The 16,119-nt window shown below is 43.0% G+C and overlaps 1 protein-coding gene across 2 annotated transcripts in view; it reads left to right on the top strand.

Moving 5' to 3' along the window:
* The first annotated feature begins 3,426 nt into the window (after nt 1-3,426).
* Nucleotides 3,427-16,119, top strand: part of LOC138981871 (eukaryotic translation initiation factor 3 subunit A-like) — a 48,060-nt gene continuing 35,367 nt past the window's right edge. For both annotated transcript variants that reach the window (XM_070355008.1, XM_070355007.1), the window contains exons 1-5: nt 3,427-3,585; nt 6,190-6,380; nt 7,080-7,216; nt 10,182-10,345; nt 10,805-10,863. In XM_070355008.1, coding sequence (XP_070211109.1) covers nt 3,537-3,585; nt 6,190-6,380; nt 7,080-7,216; nt 10,182-10,345; nt 10,805-10,863 — 600 coding nt within the window. In that variant the 5' untranslated portion in view covers nt 3,427-3,536. The remainder of the gene's footprint in view (nt 3,586-6,189; nt 6,381-7,079; nt 7,217-10,181; nt 10,346-10,804; nt 10,864-16,119) is intronic.

The following is a 16,119-nucleotide window of genomic DNA, read 5'->3' as shown; positions in this document are numbered from 1 at the left end:
TTTTTTCACAATGACCGTAGTCCGCCGCTCGTGCAAAACGCAGTAAAACTGACGAGACTGTTTAGCGCGGTAGTGGCTTTTCTGTACCTCTCTTCGTTTTAACTTTCTGAGCGTGTTTTTAATCCAAAACATATCATATATATATGTTTTTGGAATCAGGAACCGACAACGAATAAGATGAAATTGTTTTTAAATCGATTTCGGAATTTGATTTTGATCATAATTTTTATATATTTAATTTTCAGAGCTTGTTTTTAATCCAAATATAACATATTTATATGTTTTTGGAATCAGAAAATGATGAAGAATAAGATAAACGTAAATTTGGATCGTTTTATTAAAAACAAAATTTAAATTACAATTTTCAGATTTTTAATGACCAAAGTCATTAATTAATTTTTAAGCCACCAAGCTGAAATGCAATACCGAAGTCCGGCCTTCGTCGAAGATTGCCGCTTGGCCAAAATTTCAATCAATTTGATTGAAAAATGAGGGTGTGACAGTGCCGCCTCAACTTTTACAAAAAGCCGGATATGACGTCATCAAAGTCATTTATCGAAAAAAAGAAAAAACATCCGGGGATATCATACCCAGGAACTCTCATGTCAAATTTCATAAAGATCGGTCCAGTAGTTTACTCTTAATCGCTCTACACACACACACGCATACACAGACACACATACACCACGACCCTCGTCTCGATTCCCCCCTTAACTACCTCTATGTTAAAACATTTAGTCAAAACTTGACTAAATGTAAAAAAGAAAACTAAGAAAGACACAATTAAAAACATTCCAGAAAAGAAGGAAAAGTTTAAAAAATATTGGAATTATTAAAATGGAAAACAACAGAGTCAACAACCATCAGAATATTATCTGCGGGTAACTCTGACGGCATCAGTAGCAACTCTGATTTTATCAAACGATATGTTATATGTAACTGAAGTCATTATTTTGTGTATCGTTCTTCAGTTCATTTCATATTTTGCCTCTCTTTATTAAGTTGTCCTCGGTGTTCATAGTCTATCAGTCTATTTGTATTTTAACTTGAGGAGCTTTTCACTGAGTCAAGTTACTGATTTTACACAACACAATTGCCCCTTACTACGCAGTTTTCCAGAGTAGTGTGAGGAAGTGGAGGGGGGAGGGGAACAGTAGAAATAATAGTACAGTGGAGGCCCCCCCCCCCCACCCCCCACCCCTCCCATCATCAGTTTCACTGAGGCTCCCTCCCTTTTAATATCCTGTTTTCTAAGACTTTCTGTTCATAACCTCCGTAACTTGAATCTACCCCCGTTTTCAGACTATCGGCCTCTATTTTCAGACCTGATTTTTTTTAATAGGTTATTGAAAGTCTTAAAAGGGGGTCTCCACCACAGAGATATAGAATATTCTATATCTCTGTGGTCTCCACTCATGTAGAAACGAGTAGTCTTTGTCAGTTGTCACTGAGCACATGTATCACTGAGTCGGCCGCCGTAAGACTCAAACTGATATGCAGTAGGCCTATGCAGTAAAGAAGTCGTGAGCCCCTCGAGTCATTAGGCCGGGCCGGGACGGACAACACTGTAGTGCAGACTCAGTCAAACTGATGGTTAGATATGTACTGTGTGTTTACTTTATTTTGTTTTGGTGTTTTTCTCACCTTCTTTTTAGATTTAGTCAAGTTTTGACTAAATGTTTTAACATAGAGGGGGAATCGAGACGAGGGTCGTGGTGTATGAGTATGTGTGTGTGTGTGTGTGTGTAGAGCGATTCAGAGTAAACTACTGGACCGATCTTTATAAAATTTTACATGAGAGTTCCTGGGTATGATATCCCCAGATGGTTTTTTTCATTTTTTGGATAAATGTCTTTGATGACGTCATATCCGGCTTTTTGTAAAAGTTGAGGCGGCACTGTCACACCCTTATTTTTCAATCAAATTGATTGACATTTTTGAAAAGCAATCTTCGACGAAGGCCGGACTTTGGTATTGCATTTCAGCATGGTGGCTTAAAAATTAATTTATGACTTTGGTCATTAAAAATCTGAAAATTGTAATTTAAATTTTGTTTTTATAAAACGATCCAAATTTACGTTCATCTTATTCTTCATCATGTTCTGATTCCAAAAACATATAAATATGTTATATTTGGATTAAAAACAAGCTCTGAAAATTAAAAATATAAAAAATATGATTAAAATCAAATCCACCGCTCGTGGCAAAGGCAGTGAAATTGACAAGAAGAGCGGGGTAGTAGTTCGCGGAAGGATAGCACGCTTTTGTGTACCTCTCTTCGTTTTAACTTTCTGAGCTTGTTTTTAATCCAAACATATCATATCTATATGTTTTTGGAATCAGGAACCGACAAGGAATAAGATGAAAGTGTTTTTACATTGATTTCGAAAATTTAATTTTGATCATAATTTTAATATTTTTAATTTTCAGAGCTTGTTTTTAATCCAAATATAACATATTTATATGTTTTTGGAATCAGAAAATGATGAAGAATAAGATGAACGTAAATTTGGATCGTTTTATAAAAAAAATATTTTTTTTACAATTTTCAGATTTTTAATGACCAAAGTCATTAATTAATTTTTAAGCCACCAAGCTGAAATACAATACCGAAGTCCGGCCTTCGTCGAAGATTGCTTGGCCAAACTTTCAATCAATTTGATTGAAAAATGAGGGTGTGACAGTGCCGCCTCAACTTTTACAAAAAGCCGGATATGACGTCATCAAAGGTATTTATCGAAAAAAAGAAGAAAAAAACGTCCGGGGATATCATTCCCAGGAACTCTCATGTCAAATTTCATAAAGATCGGTCCAGTAGTTTGGTCTGAATCGCTCTACACACACACACGCACAGACAGACAGACAGACACACACACACACACACACACACACACACACACACACACACACACACACACACACACATACACCACGACCCTCGTCTCGATTCCCCCTCTATGTTAAAACATTTAGTCAAAACTTGGGAGAAAAAAACACATACAAGATACAAGATACAAGAAGTTTTATTGTCCTCATCAATACAAGGAAATTTGGCATTGTGTCAAACATTACATCAGACATCGTACTATATCTACAACTAGTAAACAATCATACACTATCAAACACCAAGTACATCATCGTTCATTAAATTACATCGTACCCTCCCACCCCACACCACCCTGCAGCATGACCTTCCTCGTTGTAGTCTCAGGCAAACGTGGAGTCGGGTCTAGGTTACCAAGACTAGTATCACGTCGTAAGTGCGTTTTTGTGGTGGGACTTGAAGAATTGTTCACTTTTTTTAAATTTGAATAATAGATTTTATATTTATTAAATGAAGATAGGCGATATTACGTATAATTTTAAAGTTATTTTTTAATCTTCTTTGGTCACGTTGGCATGAGACTTCAATTATCACGTGAAAGTGGTTAGCCATCTTGCTTGGAACTGTGGCATGCGAAGATCCTTCCGGAAGCAGCAAATTCCTTCATACTTATCTCTGATCTGAGGGTTTTCGGAACGTCCATGTAGGAAAAATGCCTACATACTTCCAAAGGCCTGAAAATGCCCTTAAAAGGGCGAATGGTGCGTTTATTAACTTGTTCATTTGTTTTGCATGTGGGCACACCGCTCCACCCATGCTGGCGGGTCATTTCGCGGCCCCGGCCAGATGGCAGATTTCGCGAAGTCTCTTTTGTATGCATGTTATTCATTATTAAATTAACAGGAAGGTCTTCAAAATGCTTATGCCTTTTTTGTGTGTAGAATTATAAACCTGCGCCATGCATTATACATCATTTTTGGTTAAAGTAGTCATGCATGTTGTCTAGAAGTAGAATTTAGAAATCTCGTATTCGTAGGGGGAACTAACCACGTGCGAGGCTCGACAGACTGCTGTTTTACCACAACCAGTAAATTCGAAAGCTTTACAGTGGTATGAAGTAAATGACTAAATCAAAATGCCTCTTCTTAAGTTATGTATTTTGCGAATTATAAACGTGTTCGTTTTAGCTATACGATAAACCTGCACTGCCTTCGAGTGACGCGGCAACATTTTAATCGTTTTTATTTCATCCATATATATTGCAAAGAAGAAAGGTAATTTTGTGTCCCTTGAGGCTGTAGCAATCATGGCTTAACAGTTATTATGGGTAGCTTTTGTAACTATCGCCACCCTGTGTTTACCCGTCTCATTATCATATTTAATGTGAGTTGTGACTTAAGAAGTTAAGTGCAGCAGTGTCACTTGCAATTTCTGTCGGAGGTGCCTTTGGTAGACCTAGCAACTATCTGTTGCCTAGGTTATAACCTTGTGCTTAGTCGCAGAAGGCGTATATCAAACTCGAATGTCAAGCTCCACATGCATCATCACAGCACACTATTGATGCTGCACACTAAAACTTGGCAACACCTTTTTGGAATTTCGCCTGAAAGAAGAGAATATATTATTCTGGCAATACTTTGGTAGTTAATACCACCTTGTGGTTCACAGGACTACCCAGACTTATTAATGATCATGGTTGATGTGACAAAAGCGCAGAAGTGTCATCATAGTTGATGTGACAAAAGCGCAGTAGTTTCGCTTGCAATTTCTTTGTCAGAGGTGCCTTTGGTACACTTAGCAACTATCTGTTGCTCAGGTAATAACCTTGTGCTTTGTCACAGATGGCGTACATCAAACGCGAATGTCAAGCTCCACATGCATCATCACAGCACACTATTGATGCTGCACACTAAAACTTGGCAATACTGTTTTATTGAAAATTCTGAAAGAAGAGTATTTATTTTGAGATTTATTCAGCCCAACGTTGAGCCATAAGGCTTAGCCTTTTTGAAAATTAGACTGAAAGAAGAAAATACATTACGGGTAACTCTGTTAGCTATTGCCACCCTGTGGTTCACAGATCTTATTAATGATCAAGGTTGATGTGAAAAAAGTGAAGCAGTGTCACTTTTAATTTCTGTCAAAGGTGCCGTTGGTACACTAAGCAGCTATCTGTTGCCAAGTTAAAACCTTGTGCTTTATCACAGAAGGCGTACACCAAACTCATATGTCAAGCTCCACATGCATCATCACAGCACACTATTGATGCTGCACACTAAAACTTGGCAATACTTTTTTTGTGAAAATTAATCTGAAAGAAAAGGATTTATTTTGAGATTTATTTAGCCCAACGTTGAACCATAAGGCTAAGCCTTTTTGGAAATTAGACTGAAAGAAGAGAATACGTTACGGGTAACTCTTGTTAGCTATTGCCACCCTGTGGTTCACAGATCTTATTAATGATCATGGTTGACGTGAAAAAAGTGAAGCAGTGTCACTTAATTTCTGCCAAAGGTGCCTTTGGTACACTTAGCAAATTATGGACTGGGTGGCCGAGTGGTAACGCACTTGCGAGAGGTTGCGAGTTCGACCCTGGGTCAGGGCGTTAGCAATTTTATCCCCCCCTTTCCTAACCTAGGTGGTGGGTTCAAGTGCTAGTCTTTCGAATGAGACGAAAAACCGAGGTCCCTTCGTGTACACTACATTGGGGTGTGCACGTTAAAGATCCCATGATTGACAAAAGGGTCTTTCCTGGCAAAATTGTATAGGCATAGATAAAAAAAAAAAATCCACCAAAATACCCGTGTGACTTGGAATAATAGGCCGTGAAAAGTAGGATATGCGCTGACATGGCTGCGATCTGCTGGTCGATGTGAATGCGCGATGTATTGTGTAAAAAAAAAATTCCATCTCACACGGCATAAATAGATCCCTGCGTTTTGAGTCCGAGTCTGGAGATACGCGCGCGATATAAGACTTCATATAATAATAAGCAACTATCTGTTGCCAAGTTATAACCTTGTGCGTTGTCACGGAAGGCATACACCAAACTCGAATGTCAAGCTCCACATGCATCATCACAGCACACTATTGATGCTGCACACTAAAACTTGGCAATATTTTTGTTGTTGAAAATTAATCTGAAAGAGTAATTATTTTGAGATTTATTCAGCCCAAGGGTTGAACCATAAGGCTAAGCGGGGATATTGTCTCTAGAAAAAAAACATGCAGGTGAAATGCATCAAAAGTAGAAATCTAGTTTCCTTGTTTTGGTTGGTCAGCTTTCTAAAAAAAAAATGTAATCTGTGCAATATCAACCCATGGTGACATTCTTGTAATGATGTGGAAACATTGTGTGTGTGCAGAATTCATCGATGTTGGCAAGGCCCAGCGGGCCCTTGATGCCCTGTACGATGTCATCAAGAGCAAGAAGCATCGAACATGGCAGAAGATCCACGAGCCAATCATGGAGAAGTACCTCGAGCTTTGTGTGGACCTGCGCAAGTCACATATTGCCAAGGAGGGCTTGTACCAGTACAAGAACATCTGCCAACAGGTATGGTATACTCATTTGGTTCAGAGTATTGCATTTTGTGAGAAAAATTCAGAGGAAAAAATATCAAAGTTTCAAAATTTATGAGCGTTTTATATTCTCAAATAGCTCGGGCGTCTTTAAATGGAACAGCTCTCTAAGTGGAAGTGATTAGTTTCAGCTGGTCTCTGTGATTCCAGTTGATTTTGATACTCGCCTTTGTGCAACATCTGTTGTATTTGGTCTAGGTAGATTTTTTATCTTGAAATATTTCCGGGTTTATTTTAGGTTATTTTTAACACTTTGTTTGCTTGGTTATAGTGATGGAAGTTGCCTTCAAGTGTTACTGAGGAATTGCATCATTCAAATTCTTTCAGCGTCAATGAAGGCAGAAAGAAACCTGCTGGTATCCAAGATGTCTTGACTTCGTAGTCAGCACACGATAGAATCAGCTTACACTATACCCACTGAACATATATTCCCCCAGACCTTCCCTACATTTCACAGGTTTTTCCCCTCAGTCCCCATGCCAGAAAAAGGCAGTCATACAAATGTTCACTTGTAAAAGTGCATATGTAATTTACACTTGCAGCCTACAAATTTAGAAAAGGGAGCAGAAGACTCGCTCGCAACTTTTCCAATTGTAAAGCAGACATTTGTGTTACTTCCTTTGACATTGAAGAAAAAGAACTTAATTGGATTTTCCTGTTGAAAATGTAACAGGTGAACATCAACTCCTTGGTGGATGTGGTTCGCAAGTACATTGCCCTGGCCGAGGAGAGGACCGAAGCTGCCCGCCAAGAGTCTCACCAGACTGTCCTTGACATCGATGACCTCGACCTCCCCGATTCTCCAGAGAGGTAATTAATGCTAACGAGAATGAAGTGCAGCATTTCTTCATTGCAGGTGTTGAACAACTGTTGTTGTCAGGAGTGCTCGCAGCAGGTTATTTTTAACACTTTGTTGGGTGATAGTGACAGAAGTTGCCTTCGTGTTACTGGGGAATTGCATCATTCAAATTCTTCAGCGTCAATCAAGGCAGAAAGAAACCTGCTGGTATCCAAGATGTCTTGACTTCGTAGTCAGCACACGATAGAATCAGCTTACATTATACACACTGAATATATACAGCTGGTTAAACTAAAGTGAGGTAGGAACTTTGTCAAAGGAAATAGGTTGATATATTTGGTTAGGATGCTGACGGGCGCAGTGGCGTGGTGGTAAGACGTTGGCCTCCCAATCGGGAGGTCGTGAGTTCGAATCCTGGTCGCTGCCGCCTGGTGGGTGAAAGAGTGGAGATTTTTCCAATCTCCCAGGTCAACTTATGTGCAGACCTGCTAGTGACTTGACCCCCTTCGTGTGTACACGCAAGCACAAGACCAAGTGCGCATGGAAAAGATCCTGTAATCAATGTCAGTTCGGTGGGTTATAGAAACACGAAAATACCCAGCATGCCTCCCCCGAGATCGGCGTATGCTGCCGGAATGGCGGGGTAAAAACGGTCGTACACATAAAAATCCACTTGTGCTATTGCTAAAAACATAAGTGAACGTGGGAGTCTAAGCCCATGAACAAAGAAGGTTAGGATGCAATGTATTGTTATATTGCATGTTGGTAGTTTTTTTATTATTCTTTAGTAAACTAGCAAAATAGCTGTGACTGTGTTGTTTTAAAAGCACATATGGTGCTGTGCCAAAAGGTCGTTTATGGTCACTTGTTATTTTCAAATAAACAGAACTTTGACCCTTGTTAACTTTTTAAAATTTTTTAAATTTTATTCTGAGTAGGGATGTTATAAGAGATAGTGGAGACAGATTCAGCTTTTAACTTCAAGCCAATCCTGTAAAAAAAAATATATATATATATCACCAAATTGTGGAGAAAATCAACCCCGAAAAGTGCAAGATTACCTGTGACCAAAAGTGATCCCCCACAAGGAAGCTCAGGGTTGGCAACAAACAGTCAGACTGAGCGGGTCTGATATATAACGTCTGCTTATCTTATTTTCACAGCTACAATGTGGTTTTTTTTAGGTATGACGTGACAAATTACAGGAGACAATTTGGATGACCGATTGCAACGCCCTGTGTCCTTTTCGTCATGCAAAACGAAAAGTTCGTCTGCTGTCACCTGCCAGCGTATGGCTACAAAAAATGGGTGAAAAGGAAAGGCAAACATGATTGGTCGTAAAATAAAAGAGTTTGGCTTAACTAAAAGATCCAAAACAACATGTTTTGGGGAATAGCAAACAAGTGCGCACATTTGTGTCCTTTTGTTGCGTCCGTTAATTTATCAATTTCTGAACACACTGGATGTTCCCAGTCGAACCAACTGACGTATGGTAACTACTCGACACCCTGAAAACACCACTTCCGGTTTCGCGTTAAAAATGGCGATGTTCGAGCGGTATGGTAAGTTTTTAATCTTGTGTCGTTGTTTTCAAAATGTTGCATCCACGTTAAATGTTGCGATCGTTACCGTGACACTTCATATTTCATGTCTCTGTGATATTTTAGCGTTCTTGGTTGATCAAATGGTGCTGTTTACACAACTACAAGAAAATCAAAGTGATAGTCGACAGAAAGATGATGTTTTATGATCAAGTAACACTATCTATTCATTTATCTACAGAAAGTTATGTTTTATTTATCGTTTGTACAGCTAAATATGTCAGTTAGGATAACGTTAATAATTAGTGTTTTTCGCAAAATCATATTTGACCATCCCCCGAACAAAAAAGTCCCCCCAAAATGAATAAGGAAAACATCTTTTTCTGGCTAATGTTTGTGTCCTTGTAGTTTTGGTTGCAATCGATTTTTGTGTCTCTAGTTTTGGTTGCAATCGATCAAACAAATGCAAGTCTGCAATTTGTCAGTTGTCCTACAGCTTCTTGTTTTGAATGAGCAAGCTGGATGCACTCCTTGTTATTAAATAAATGTGGTTTTATTCTTTCACAAATTTGATTTCTTGTTTTTGTACAAACTTTTCCGTGTCTACATGCGCGGATGCAACATATGACACAGTGTTTCCAGAAATTATCTGAGAAAATAATTTCACTGAATATTTGTATCATACCAGGTCATTTAGTTTATGTTAATGTGTCTTTAAGCTTAATAAACATTGTTGTCCTTATTTACCATTAGAGCAATATTCCACCCAACACTGTGTCAAATGTTGCATCCGCGCGCAGACTACTTTCGTCAAATATTGATCCTTGTGTAATAATTACATAGAGAGTTATCTTTTGAACAACATAAATGTACTCTGCAAACACTAAACTTTCATGTAGGACAACCTGATACTGTCCTGCATAAATATTTTTTTTGTTGTAAAATGAACATTTCACAAACGACCTTTTGGCACTGCACCATATGTAGAAGTCAAGTACTGATCATAGTTAAGGGTTAGGACGTGTCTGAAGTTAATGCTTTTAAACAGTTGATTTATGACAGATTAGGAGTTACAGTCATTCTCCCCCAGCCTTCGGTAAGCCTAGCAACTATCTGTTGCCTGGGTGATGACCTTGTGCTTCGTCACAGAAGGCATACATCAAACGCGAATGTCAAGCTCCACATGCATCATCACAGCACACTATTGATGCTGCACACTAAAACTTGGCAACATTCTTTCACCTTGTTCAAATGAAATATTAGATACCAGCAATCAACAAGCTGCTGAGATGAGACAATACTAACTGTACAGATTTAGATGTTAGAGATTTGGTACCAATCGCTTATTTTATATGCAGTTTGCTGCCGAGATAAGACAATACTAACTTTACAGATGTGGGAGATTTGAAACTAATCACTCTTATTTTACATGCAGCTTGCTGCTGAAGGCGGTGAGTGGAGAGGACACGCAGGATCGAACGGATCGAGCTATCCTGACGCCATGGGTCAAATTCTTGTGGGAGAGCTACCGTCAGTGTCTGGATCTGCTCAGGAACAACTCCAGGGTAGAGCGACTTTACCAGGACATAGCTCAACAAGGTAATAGGCTCTACTCGCTGTCGCTGCTCTTGTTTGGCGATAATGTTTGCACTGCTGTGTTTGCGGCACATGTCTAATATAAGAGGTGTACTATGAGACCTTTTATCATTACGAAATCAGTGTTTCGCAAGTAGATGACGGCTACAGAGACGCGGAAGAATACCTGAGAATTTGTTTTAACACCATGCTGCAAAATGTCCTCTGTGATAATTCCAACACCTGTGTGTCATTTACGCAACAATTTGTAAGGCCACATTGGAGCAGATGTTTTAAGGTCAAACTCAACGTGTTTCTCATTGCTCTTGAAGCAAGACGGTAAACGTTAAGTGTTGGTCAGAATGAAGATAGCTACTGTCAAGAGAGAAGTAGGTGTTGCATCTTTTATTTGGAGAGTTATCGTTCATAAAGGGCATTAGACTTTTGTTTTTACTTTAGTATTTTGTCAATTTTGTGTTTCAGCTTTCAAGTTCTGCCTGAAATACTCAAGGAAGACCGAGTTCAGGAAACTTTGCGACAATGTAAGTGAACAGTACACACGTACACGACCAGTGACACACAGATTAATTTGTTTTTAGTATTCTCATTCTTGTCTTTTAAGTAAGCTGACAGAAATTATTGTGTGCATTTTGGAGCACCAGATGGTGTATATTTTATTTGTTTGTATTTAAACCAGAATTCTGGATATTTTGGTGAGCGTTAAAGGGTTGTGTTGTGACAGTAGAACCAAGGATGAGTAATGATCAACATAATTTATGGTGCAGTGGAACCCCCCTTTTATAACCTACTTAAAAGGAGGGAGTCTTAAACTGGAGGAAAATTTACAGAGGAGATGGAACAGAAAACCTGAGACAGACCTGGGAACCCATACGATTTCGCCGTATTTTGTACGCATGATTGTCGAGAATACGCTCAGTACGGTCAGTGGGGAGAAAATGCGACGAGAAAAATTCCTAGACTACTTTTCTTCACAAGCCCATCCTGAAGCCGATCCAGTATTTTGGCACATGATTACGTCACAATATAAGCCGCCGTCGAAAAAATATAATCGGATTGTGTCAATCAATCAAAATAACCAGGCAAACGAAAGTACGGTATTTGGCGAAATCGGCTCCGAGAATAAACAAGTGAAACAAAGAAGAAAAGTGAAAAAGTTTGAAGAAAAATATCACACACACACAATTTGTAACCAGCACACACATGGAGTCCCGCCCGGAATAAGCTTTTTTGGGATGATTTACGACTTTTGCGCACATTTCGAGCAGACGAAAACACAACATGGCGGCTCTCGCTCCTCCAACTATCGCGAGACACAAAAAAACGAAATCTCGCGCACGCGAGATCCTGATACATCCGGTGTTTCTCTGTACGCTTGTCACGACGACTTGTTGACAAACGAAGATTCGCGAAAGAAAGAGAAAAGCGTCGAGTCTTGAGTAGAGAGCTAATAAAGTACTGGTAATCGTTGATCGATCGAAATGAAAATCCGCGGCGACTTCCATTAGGTGAATGCTATTCAAGTTTAGGTAACAGTTTAGCCGCATCTTTTTATAAGCCGCAATGCGATTTTTTTTTTTTTTAAAGTCGCGGCTTGTAGTCCGTGAAATACGGTACAGTTTTTGTCAGTAAAAATTGAAAAAAGCATTTAATATCATATTCTTACTCCGAATCACATTAGCATTGAGTCACCTGAGATGCTTATCACTGAAAAACGCTTACCCGGCTAAAGAATTTAAAGGGAAGCAACCCCATCACCAAAACGAAAGTGAAAGTAGCTTTGGTAATGGGCCAGTACACCGGGAGTTACCTCCCATACGGGTGTATGCCACGTCACTTCCTCTAGGAACACGTGCCTATTATCATACGTCTTTTTCACCTCGGAGAGGACGGTTCACTTTTTGACGCTCTGTGGCTGACCTTGTGTGTTTGAGTGACACCCGCCGGCCACGTTACCCAGCTTGTCTGCTCGCCTTGCCTACAGTTTGGTGAGCTCGTTCCCGTTTGTTGTTGGTTGTTTGCGCTGTTTCGTTACTGTACGTTGTCCGTTTTTTACGGACTTGTGTGTCAGTGACTTGCGTGTTTCGCCATTTTGTTGTGTGAGTTAGTTAGCTAACTCGTGTGACTTTGCTAGTAGCTCTGCGTGCCCTCTTTCTGTTTGGGCAAGTGTAGCTTTAGTATTTTGTTGACGCGTAAGCGTGTGTGTTTACTGTGTTTTCAGTCGTTTTGACTTACGTTTCAGTAAATCTTTTTGGCTTTGCCACGTGTTGTTGACGTTTGTGTCAGTGTCTTGCGTGTCGCCATTTTGTTGTGTGAGTTAGTTTTCTAGCTCGTGTGACTTTGTTTGTAGCTCTCCGTGCCTCTGCTTGTGGGGCAAGTTTAGCTATAGTATTTTGTTAACGCATTAGTGCGTGTGTTTACTGAATTTTCCAGTCGTTTAGACTTATGTTTCAGTAAATTTTTTCGCGTTGCCACGTGTTGTTGTCAACATGTCTGATTCAGACAAGCGCCGTGGCAAGTCGGACCCCAAGGGGAAAATTAAGGCTAAGTCTTCCTCTTCCAAAGCAACGTTACTTGTTACAGACCAAGAGCGTAACACTTTGTTGGCTGTACCAATTTCGGCGCCTAGCGCTGTTACTACTTCTGCTTCTTTTGCGGCGCCTAGCGCTACTGTTACTTCTGCACCTGTCTCTACATCGGAGACTTCGTCTTCTTTGTTAGCACCTGGACAAGGTGCGTTGGTTTCCTCTCTGTTAAAGTCACTGGTTCCAGAAATCCGCAGCTTGGTGCAGGCAGAATTTCAGCGTTCCGTCGCCAGCAGTTCGGCGTTTCCGGCATCTGGCAGTGACGTCCGGGCATTGGCTTCCGTGTCTTTGTCCTCCACTTCCGGCTTGGAGCAGCGTCCTCCCTCTTCAGCGTCGGTTGGTAAGCAGAGCTGGTCCGATAGCCCTCGTGAGGCGCCTGGACGTTCTCCTTCGGGGGACAGCTCTTTCGCATCGGGTCACGACCGATACCTTGCTGATCTTTCATTTCCGGCGATAACCTACGAGGCCCCGGACTTGTTCGAACAGCGGCGGCAGTCGGTTTCGACTGCCGCATTTCCGGCACTTGCCGGAAGTGATGATCCGTCCGCTCCGGCACGCTACGGCGGTCGCGGCAGGATGGAGTATTCACTGACTTCCGGTCCTTCCGGATCGCGAAGTCAACCAGTGCAGTCTTCACTTCCGCATTTTGCGGTTCCGTTGACTACACTTCCGGTTTCGGCCGGAAACGCTTCTTCCTCTTCTGGTGGTTCCTTCCGGATACCAGATAGTGGATTACAGCGTGCGCCTTCCGGCTTTCAAGCGCCTAGGCTTGAGCAGGCATCACTCCACTCAGTCGGGGGAGTGACGTCAGCTCATCCAGCTCCGGTTTTTGCGGATGGTCGTCCTGCTTACCCTTTACCTTCACAGGATTTTGGGCGGCAGGATGACGTTAGTGCTCAGGCTTTTCCGGTTTCCGGTTTGCCAGGGCATGCTTCTGCTTCCGGAACTGGTGACTTCGGTCAGGGTTCCACGTGTGACTATTCTGATGCTCCATCAGTGGTCAGCGAGGAGTCGCGGGGCGTGTTTCCGTCGAAGCTCAAGGCTGTTCTTGACGTCGCGGCGGAAGTAACGTCTCGTTATTTTCCTGAAGGGGTGGTGGCTGCGGACTCTTCCGCATCATTCGTTCCTTCTGCCATGGCGGACTTCCGGCCGGCACAGGAGGATGTTTCTTCCTTCCGGTTCGCCGAGTCTCCGTCAGTGGCTTACCAACTTTCGCATTCACTGGTTCGTCCAGCACATGCGGGGAGTGGTATTCGGCCAGTGCCTGTTCCGTTACTGCTTCCTTTTGGTCCAGTTCCGGAATCAGCTCAGCAGTGGGTGGCTTCAGCTGCCCAAGCCTCTTCCTTCGTGCCTACGGCCAATAGGAAGCTTGGCATGCCCAATCAGAGCCAGAATTGGCTGGCGTCTTTTGCACTCCCTAGGGCTACCCTTCCGGTTTCCCGGGAATTGCTGCCTCTTCTGACTAAACCGATCAAGCGTGATTCGGTTTTGCCGGTTTCCGAGGCTTCCCTCCTCTCTGCTGAGGAGGTTGGACGTCGGCAGATCGAACTGTCCTCCATTGCGGAGACTCTCGTTCGGGCTCTGTCTCGGGCATTGACCGATTCGCTAGTTCCTTTCACTCTCAGTGAAGAACAGAATGCGGACGATGTCTCTGCGCTTTTGGCCGCATTGGCCAAGGTCAATGAGGAACAATTGCGTCTTTCCTCCCTGCAGTACACCCAAGCGGTACTCTGCAGGAGGGATCTCTTCCTCTCGCAGTCCCAATTCACGGAACTGGCTACTAGGGAGACCTTGAGAGTCTCCCCGGTCTCAGAGGAGTCTCTCTTCTGTCCGCTGGCACTGGATGCCAGACAGAAGGAGATTCAGTCAAACAAGGACAGTCAGTTCCTTGACTACACTCTGAAGGGGGTGAAACAGTCTCAGCCTTCTAAACAGAAGCAGGCTCAGACATCGTCTAACCCCAAGCCAGCTCAGAAGCGGCAGGCTCCGCCGGCCGCTCGTGGTGGGAAGAAGAGGACGGCATCGGGGAGGGGGCGTGGCGGCTCTGGAAGTAAGCCACACCCCCAATGAAGCGCTCCCGATCTCACCTCCCTCCCGCCCTCCACCTTGGTGATGGCGGGAGGCCCCTCCCGGGCACTTTCTCGTTGGATGTCGGTAGTAGACAGCCAATGGATTGTGGGAGTGGTGAGATCGGGCTTCCGTCTACTCTGGCGGGAGGAAAAGGCGCCTCTTACCCAAGTGCCTCCGCGGTTCAAGCCCCCCTTCTCGCAGGAAGCACGTTCCGTCTTGCAGTCGGAAATTGCCTCCCTGGAGCAGAAGGGCGCGGTGGAGAGAGTTCGGGTCCACAGCTCCCTGGGATTTTACGGGCGTCTGTTCGCTGTTCCCAAAGCATCAGGAGGATGGCGTCCCGTGTTGGATTTATCTCTCCTCAATACTTTCTTGAGGGAGATAAAATTCAAGATGGAGACGCCAGCCTCTGTCCGAGACTCTCTCCGCCCAGGAGACTGGGTGACCTCGATCGATCTCACGGACGCATACTTTCACATTCTTATGCATCCGGCCGACCGGAAATGGCTTCGTTTCCGGTGGGGAGATCAGATCTACCAGTTTCGCGCACTCCCTTTCGGGCTGTCTCTCGCACCATGGATTTTCACCATGGTGGTGAGACAGGTCTGTGCACTGGTGAGGTCCCAGGGTATCCGTCTGCGGGCTTATCTGGACGACTGGCTCATCATGAACCAGTCCCAGAGCGGCTGTTCGCAGGATACCCTGACGGTTCTTCGAGAATCCAACTCGTTGGGGTTCTCGATCAACCGGGTAAAGTCGGAGCTGACCCCGTCACAGACATTCACTTATCTGGGGATGTCTTTCGACACGGTCGCTTGGACTGTCCAGCCTTCTCAGAGAAGGGTGGACAAGCTCCAAGCCCAGATTCGCTCCACTTTACCTCTCCTGATGGCTTCCATCCGCTCGCTCGCCTCCATCTTGGGGCAGATGGAGTCTATGGCTCTTCTGGTTTCACTGGGCCGGGTCCACAAACGTCCGCTTCAGTTCGCGCTGAAGCCGTTTGTGGACTCTCCTCTGGTGGACTGGGACGCCCTCATCCCTTTGCAGGGATGGTTCCAGTCTGCGACCCTTCCGTGGTTGGACACGGAGTGGGTCTGCAGAGGTGTTCCGATCGTCGTGCCCCTCCCC

The sequence above is a fragment of the Littorina saxatilis genome, linkage group LG12 (assembly GCF_037325665.1).
Source record: "Littorina saxatilis isolate snail1 linkage group LG12, US_GU_Lsax_2.0, whole genome shotgun sequence".
Taxonomy (NCBI): Eukaryota; Metazoa; Mollusca; class Gastropoda; order Littorinimorpha; family Littorinidae; genus Littorina; species Littorina saxatilis.
This window is presented reverse-complemented; position numbering and strand designations above follow the sequence as displayed.